At 43.6% G+C, this 8798-nt stretch overlaps 1 protein-coding gene across 1 annotated transcript in view; it reads left to right on the top strand.

Annotated features, from left to right (window-relative positions):
- Nucleotides 1–617: 617 nt before the first annotated feature.
- The window catches only part of LOC147457314 (uncharacterized), a 46717-nt gene continuing 38536 nt past the window's right edge, over nucleotides 618–8798 (top strand). The window contains exons 1-3 of the mRNA XM_086512232.1: nucleotides 618–1374; nucleotides 1460–1540; nucleotides 1823–1897. Coding sequence (XP_086368358.1) covers nucleotides 637–1374; nucleotides 1460–1540; nucleotides 1823–1897 — 894 coding nt within the window. The 5' untranslated portion in view covers nucleotides 618–636. The remainder of the gene's footprint in view (nucleotides 1375–1459; nucleotides 1541–1822; nucleotides 1898–8798) is intronic.

Genomic DNA, 8798 nt, shown 5'->3' with positions numbered 1-8798 from the left:
CTCTAGTTAATAGATTCTTGAGAGGTAAGGTTCTCCAGATCATCAGGAAACTGCCAATGTGACAACATTGGATTATCTCATGTAACATATGTATAAAGAAGATTTGAGAGAGAGAGAGAGAGAGAGAGAGAGAGAGAGAGAGAGAGGTTGCCTCCTTGAGGTCCTCAAAGTTTGGCTCTACGCAAAAGGGAGGGAAAGACCAAAGAAGAGGGAAGCAACAAATAAGTGGCCTAGTTCTAGCCTTTTATTTCTAAATGATAAGGCCTTGAAAAATGCACCTTAGTGATAGGACACAAACATTTGATACCTCCAGCCTGACAAAAATCTAAACCCTCCATTCCTGATAGCCCTTCTTCACCTACCAACTTTGAAGGCACCCACAACTTCCACTCAAAAACCCATCACTTTCATTCATTGACATCCAAAAGTGAAACAAATTGTGTTTTTTTTTGCCGTGAGCACGGTGAAAGTAGTAGGGAGAAACTTTACACATATCATGTATATACAACTGTACATTACACCCTCAAGGCGCAATCATGGGAACCACCTCCCCAATAGGGAAGAGAGAAGGCACAGCCTTAGTCCTTTGGGCCGGCTATAAATTCGAGATAAATGATAACTCCTTGCATTGCTGAAATGGGCGCTGCTGCCTGCGCGAACCCACCATCGCTTTCTTCTCGCAGACCTCAGCCGTGGCGAGATTACGATTCGTGGTACAGGGCTCATGCTTGGGGAACCCTGTTGTTTGCGTCACGCAAATGGCTTGTGATACCAACAGATTGCCATTCCCTTACGTTGCAAAGCAGCTGCCACGGCATGAAGCCTCGACAAGAAGGAAGCTGGAATTTGCAGCGTCTCCCATTGGCGAGCTTGCTTTTCAGGTTCAGGCTAACAGTAAGGGCACGCGAGGACAAAGAAGCGGGCAAGAATGTGGATTCACGCCCATTGAATGCAGAGCAGTACCTCTCGAATGAAACACCTTCACCTGCACAGCTAACGGAGCCTCAGAGAATTCATGTGGTATTGCTTCCACAAGAGAAAGGACCTCAAAAGTCTCCAAGTGACATCCAGTACATGAACCTGATCAAAGAGGTGCCGATGGGCAGCAACCAGACAAGGGATGCGGAAATTCATAAACATGGGACAGATATAGGCATTGATGCACCACAAAGAAGTCTAGAAGAGGATTATGGGCTTTTAAAGGAACAAGTTGAAAACGATAGGAAAATACAGCTTGCAAGCAAACAAGATTCAGATGTAGAAAGCACTGTTAAGGCATTTAAGAGGTCTAAGATTGTAGCAAAACAAGTCATTAGTCAATCATCAGCACGGGTTATTGGCTTTGCTTCACAGCTGTGGGTCAGCGTTAGACTTGTAAGCGTTTTTTCACATGAATATAACATCTTGAACCGTTTGCAGAACTTCCAATAATCATTAGTCATATTGTGTGAAATTGCAGTTGCGAGTGGTAGCGCTGGAAGTAAGACCAAGTTTACTATCTGGAGAGATTGATAGGGTTTTCCTCACTGATGTCTGTCAGGTCTGTAATCAACTCAGAAAAACCATGTAAATTGTTTTTGAAAACACTGCTTGTTTGTATGTGATAATTCAGAATCAGGTGACATTTTAGCTTTCAAACTAAGTTTATAATACACTATCAATCAAGAGGGTGCTCACATTTTCTGTTTACTGGGTGTATGCTGTATGAAAAAGAATTCCTGCAAGCTCATCCTCATTTGTGTTAGTGATTGATGTGACTAGTTTTTGCAGGTTTAATGCATCTTTCACAATTCTGACATTCGCATTGTTTTGCTATTGACAGATAGGGGATGTTGTACTTGTGACTGATGAAAGTGCTCTGGAGAACGAGATGACTGCTTCAGATTGTGAGACCTTGGTCTGGTTCTGAAGCCAATTTTGTTCATGGATTTGCATTTATGATGTGTCTCGGAAGATGGGAATGCTGAAATTCTCCGTCCTGATTTTTTTATTTTATTAAAAAAGTAGCAATATTTTAGCTTCAAATTAAAGATCGATGTAAGAGTTGTAGGCTAGGGTCTTCAGCTATGATGCACTACCTTATGCATTTAAGGTATTGAATGGTCTTATAGTCAACTCTATTTGCTGTCTTGTCATGAAGTGACAAAGTGCCGAAAGCGAAAATCAAGTAAGCAGAAATGCACTTTATTTCCTTTTTAATGGAGATATGGTTTACAATAAAGAATCAGATTTAACAAAGGAGTTAATGTTCTTGTCCTCATTCTCAAAGGCGAGGGTCTTTTCCACATAGTTGGGACCTGTTGCATATAGTAGTGCCAGGGCATACCCAAGATGATATCACATCCCTCAATGGCGCCATCAAAAATGATTCGTGGTCCTTGTACTCGCCAATTTGAAGATTGAGCTATCCTTGCACGGGAGTTGCGTTGGTAGTCAACCCCTGCAATGCCGATTCGGAAGTGACCGAAGTTCCAAGCTGAGTCGGTGTGAGGCCCCAAGCATTCTGCCGTACCCAATGAGATAAAGTTGTCCGTTGATCCAGGATTATAGAGGATCAATATCTGTTGGTTATTCATAGATTCCAAGTCCTTGAGAAGCTGACGCTTTCCCTTTTCCGTTTGCATATTACCTTGAACATCAAGAATAGAATTCGAGTTGGGTGGAGTGTTCCTTCTTCGCCTCTTCTTTCTTCGAAGATACGGAAACCCGCAGAACCCTGCGCATTTCACGAAAAGGCTGACATGGCATTTGCTGTACGGAAGTCCGCGTTTTTCGACGCGTTTTACAACAGTTCTAGCAGCTTTTGGCTACGTGAAATTCCACGCAAGAGAGAGAGAGAACCTTAATTTTAAGCTTTGCTTTATCTTGCCAAGCAATGGCTTGAGAGAGAAAAAAAGATAGCTTTATTTTTATAGTGCTTTTAATTGGCAGCTTTTGGGGCTCTGCTTTTAGCATCCCTTGTAAACCTTTATAATAGTGGCTTGGGCTTCCACTTCTCAGAGCATCTGGACGCAGAGTCTAAGAGTGTGACCCAACCACTCCCGTGTACTTTGTGCGACAGATTAATACAAAAAGAAATACCGAAAGGGACGCTAGTCTTTGAAGCCAATATCTCTAGGCACAGAACTCCGCTCGGTCGTGTCGAATCAATTGTGAACTTGAACTGTTTTGAAGTGAATTCTTGTCGTGTCGCGGTTGAATCTTGACTTGGTGTATCCAAGTCTGTTATAGTGGTATCAGAGCGCGGCCGATTTTTCTTCTACCGGGAAATCCGATCCTTTTTACGCGGCACTTATGGATTCAGACAAAGATCAATCGACTTCCTCTGCATCTGGAGATGCGGGAAGAGATCACGAAGAAGATTTTCACCAGGAGTATGGCTTGTCTCAGCCTACTCAGGCGGAGATTGAAGAGATGGAGCGTCGACAATTGATTGACGATGTAGCAAAGATGATGTTAAATTTTGCGAAGGACCCGAAATTTGCAAAATTTATGACCCGGACCTCTTTCGACAAGGTGTAGGCATAGTGGTGGCAAACCACAGAACCACCCCTCAAACCGGCACTCAAGAAACCTCCTACTCCAAGGATGTTTACAGAGCAAGAATTAGAAGAGGTGGTTGATACACGGATTTCTTAGTTTTGACGCGCAAAACAAAGTTGAAAAGCATGACAAAAAGCGAAAGAAAGGAACTGACTTCTTGGGTTATTTGGGTCGTCAATTTGCTTTTGCCTTGGCAAGAAAGCAGAAAAAGCATGTCAGATTTGAAGGAGTATCCAATTCTTCTTCTTCTTCTTCTTTTGACAGTTCTTCTAGCTTTTCTGACTTGAGCGAAGAAGACAGAAAAGGGAAAAAGCGAAGCAAAAAGCAAAGCTTCGGAAAGGGCAAGAAAAAGGCAAAGAAGCCTAGATTTTACCTAGTTTCTGTCAGTTTCTGTCTTCAGACAATATGGACTCCGATGATCACAGATTCTTTGCAAAGAAGAAGAATTTCTATAAAGCCAACCAATATGACTTTTTGGAGGATAAAAGCAAGAAAGTCCGAGAGTTTAAAGAAGATGGAGAGTCAATTAAATTTGACTCGTTTTCTGGATTTCGAGATTCTTTGAAGGCTTTGGCCTTCATACAGCAGTTTGACATAGCTTTCTCTAGAGGACATTACTCAGAGCACTCCAAGATTCGGAGGGCTACCTCTTGCTTGAAGGGAAATGCTCGAACTTGGTGGTCCACGCTTCTATTGAACAAGAAAGCGCCAATTCAATGAATGAAAATTAAAAGGCTTTTTATTTCTTCCTGGTTGACTCGGGAATACGAACGTGACATACGTATTGCTTGGAACCATCTTCGGATGACCGAGAAAGAATCATTGGACGTATATTGCGAAAGATTCTGGAGCTCTTTTCTACCAGCCTCTTCATTTAAGAAGATCTCGTTCAAAGAACAGATTGAGCGGTTTACCTTGGGACTTCCTACAGAGATCCGAGATCACTGCTTAGAGCAAAAGTCAGATTCCATTCTGGAATTGATGAGTCATGCGAAACTGGGTTTTGCCATTTATTGAGACAGTTTGACCTACCCCACATATGAAATCATGATGCAAAGGACCGAACAGACTTTGAACAATGAAAGTAGAAAGAGGAAGAGCAACCCAGAAAAGAAAGAAAAGGATGCACGACCCAAGCTTACTCTTCGAGAGAGAGCTCTCTACATCAAAGAGGGGAAGTGCTTTGGATGCGGAAAAATTGGGCATATCTCTGCGAAGTGCCCTAAAAAGGCACCGAAAGAATAGAATGACAAAGATGAAGACATGCCCGAGGGATCAAAAGCTACTGAGGAACGTGGACGAAAAAGCAAGATGAAAGCAGGACTAGTTCCAGATTGCATGGGTACTGACCCAAGCACGATTGACGAGATTACAGAACTTTGCCGAGCTTGGGGCAAAGTGAAAGAGCAAGAAGCGAGTTTCTTTGATGGAGGAGCCAAGGTCAACTTCATTTCACTTGAATTGGCGGTGCGGCTCGAGATCACACCCGATCGGATGGGACCACTAGCAGAGGTAGTTCTAGCTAGTAGCGGCACGAGGCAGGGACATAGCCATTACAACTGTCATTGGCAAACTTCGGTTGCATTGTCAGGGGTATTTGGGGCACGATGACTTCTACATAATGCCTCTTGGAAGGTTGTGATGTCCTCTTGGGAATTCCCTGCTACCATAAGAATAACGCCGTGGTTGACTATCGAGCGAGAAAAGCGACTTTGACTACAGAGAAGGCCCGAACAATTGTACTTGACGTGAAACTTAAGGGCGAGTCTGTCCCTATTGTATCGGCTTTGGCCGTTTCAAAATTAATGAAATCGAGTCTGTTTGTTTACTCGATCTTTTTGAAAGAGTTGAATGAAGAGATTAGGACAAATATGTCTGAACTTGATAAAGAATGCCAAGATTTTCTCCACACTCATGCCAATTGCTTTTCAGAGGGGGTGTCAGGCGAGTTACCACCCACTCGTCTTGAGGATCATACCATTGATCTGATACCTTGAAGCCCACCACCGAACCGGCCACCTTACCGTGTGAGCCGAGCCCAGAATGAAGAAATTATGAACCAAGTGAAAGACCCCTTGGAAAAGGGTCTTGTCCAACCTAGTACTTCACCGTACTGCTCTCCAGTGTTGTTGATTTTGAAGAAAGACGGATCTTGGAGAATGCGCATTGATTGTAGAGCTCTCAACAAAATCACCATGAAGAACAGATTTCCGATTCCTAGGATCAATGATATTCTTGACCGACTACAAGGATCCTCGTGTTTTAGCGAGATCGATTTGAAGAGCGGATATCATCAAGTCCGAATCGCGTCGGGAGATGTCTACAAGACAGCTTTTCGGACGATTTTTGGGTTATTTGAGTTTTTGGTGATGCCTGTTGGCCTAACCAATGCTCCTGCAACATTTAATCGGATGATGGACAGGATTTTTGGAGAGTACTGACTATTTGTTGGCACTTTCTTTGACGACATCATTTTTTTCTCCAAGGATGAGGCAGAACATAGAGAACATCTGCTACAGGTCTTTCAAGCATTACAAGATCATAAGTTGGTGATTAATGCAAAGAAAAGTGAATTTTTCCTACTTGAGATATACTTTTTGGGACACATTGTCTCAACAGGAGTGCAGATGGATCCGGCCAAGATAGAGACTATCCGTGATTGGCCCGATTTGAAGAATGTCCATGAAGTTAGAAGCTTCTTGGGCTTGTGTTCGTAGTACAGGCGGTTCATTAGAACGTTTGCAGAGGTTGTTTCCCCTTTGCATATCTTGACACTGAAAGGAGTCCCTTTCTCGTGGGGACCCACAGAGGTCACTGCCTTTCAGATATTGAAAGAGAAATTGACAATAGGACCAATTTTGACTTTGTCGGATTTGTAGAAGTCATTTGAAGTATATTGTGATGCTTGTGGTCGTAGTCTGGGTGCGGTCTTAATGCAAGAAGGCCATGTCATTGCCTACAAAAGCCGATTGTTTTCAAGGCCGAAATTGATAGCACAGATTTATGAAAGAGCTTTTGGTGGTTATCCATGCTCTTACTCAGTGGTGACATTATCTACTCGGAGCGGATTTTACTGTCTTTACAGGCCATCATAGTTTACGCTCTTTCTTGTCAAAGAAGCAGCATTCGGAAAAGCAGATGCGGTGGGCGAACATCTTGTCACAGTTTCACTTCCAGATTGTCCATGTGCAGGGACAAAAGAATTTGGTGGCAGATGCTTTGTCCCGGAAGCTGTTGGTTCTGGCTATTTCCGCGATACATCATAGGAGCTTCGAGGATATGGTCGATCAGTATGCCACAGATACAGATTTTGTAGATATTTTCACTCAGATACGGAATGGGGAGATAGTAGCCGGATATTCCATTCGGGATGGCTACTTGTTGAGGAAAACCATGTTGTGCGTTACACAGCCTTTAAGGGAAAAGGTTATGACCGAATGCCACTGTCTACCTTTTACGGGTCACCGCGGCATTGCTACCACCTTGAAAGGTGTGGAGAGATACTTCTTTTGGCTGAGACTCAAGAAGGACGTGGACGATTTTGTACGTAGTTGCTTGGTATGCTAGAAGGTCAAGTTTGACAGGCATAAAGCATAGGGATTGTTACAGCCTTTACCCATACCCACCCGCCCCTGGGAAAGTATTGCAATGGATTTCATTTTTGATCTCCTGAGAACACAGAGTGGTCACGATGGTATCTGGACTTTTATTGACAGATTTAGCAAGCAAGCTCATTTCATTCCAATAAAGAAAACAGTCAAGCCCGATTACTTAGCGGCAGGGACCCTAGATTCATGAGTTTGTTTTGGAAGCTATTTGGGAGAGCATTGGCACGCGGTTGCAGTTCTCGTCATCGTTCCACCCGCAAACTGACGGGCAATTAGAGATTGCTAATTCAGTGGTACTAGATTTATTAATGTCATGTGACACATCTAACCATATGTGCACATCGACAAGCTACTTCATGACAAGGGTTCAGTCCAGTTCAGTCAGTCTAGAATAGGTAGTATTTTGGCACTTTTGTGAGTCTGTTCGCTGACCGTGCATGTCCAAGCACTTAGAGTAGATGCATATCCTCTGGTTGCACACAACATGATCATCAGATTTCCATCAGAACCCATCAGGATCATTTTTACAGTGCATAGACCTATTTTCCCTATTTTGGCCATTTTTCACTTATTATTTTTAAGTGACTTTTGTTGGGAAATTGGGTAGGGCAAATTGCCTAAGCAAGTACATAGAGACCTACCGCTAGCACTTTCTGGCAGAAGAGGCAGCACGAACCGCGTGTTCGACAGTGCACCTTCTCAGCAAGACCCCCGGCAGGAGACAGCGTTTTCAGCCAATAAACCAAAGAAGAGCCTGGCGTTTTTGCATCAATCCAGCCCCTGGGGTTTTTGCATTGCAGATCGGCCCCGACGACAGCAAGACACAACAGATCTATAGCGTTTTTGCATCAGCACAGAATCAGCCCTAGCGTTTTTGGATCAACAGGACCAACCAATGTTTTTGCAGATCTTCGTGACAGAACCAAGAAGTAGACCAACGTTTTACAGTTTTCAGCAGTTAGACTCCGCAGTAGAAGTCCCGAACCTCGTAGATCTCACCTTCCCGCAGCAGATCCTTGCCGCACGGTCAGATCAACGAGCGTTTGCAGTTTCAGCCCGGGAAACGCAAATTTCAGCATCTGCGTTTTCAACGCGTCGTCGTTGCATCGTTGCGATCGACATCGTCACCGACATAGAGTTAGAATTCAATAGAGAAAGATTTGCAGATTTCAGCCACTAGCATTTTCAGATTTCAGCCCGTCTCGTCGTCGTCCTCATCGTCGTCGACATCGTCGGCAAGTCCAAAGCATTGTAGAGATTTGTGTAATCAATAGTAGACCGCTCTAGCCATAGAGAGTGGGGCTTTCAGAGGAGGGTTTGAGAACATTCTGGTGTTGTATTCTTCTCTCTCTATCTCTCAGTCTCAGCACCTTCATTCAGAGTGTTCACCACTTTGTTTGTGTCCATTGCACTCTCTCACTAAAGGAACTGAAGGCTCTCCCTTCCGTAAGTAAAAAGAACCCTTGAGCACAGTTCGGAGCACTCATCTTGAGCAAAGTTCAACATTCACTTCCATCGCACCTTACATTGAAGTCTTACATTTTGGATCAGAAGACTCGATGGGAAAAATATTTACCTTTGGTGGAATTTGCCTACAATAACATGATACACTCTTCGATGGGGAAGGCGCCATTTGAGATTATTGAA

Source organism: Adiantum capillus-veneris, chromosome 5 (assembly GCF_014529385.1).
Source record: "Adiantum capillus-veneris isolate H3 chromosome 5, ASM1452938v2, whole genome shotgun sequence".
NCBI lineage: Eukaryota > Viridiplantae > Streptophyta > Polypodiopsida > Polypodiales > Pteridaceae > Adiantum > Adiantum capillus-veneris.
The sequence above is the reverse complement of the archived record's forward strand: the minus strand, read 5'-3'. Positions and strand labels throughout refer to the sequence as shown.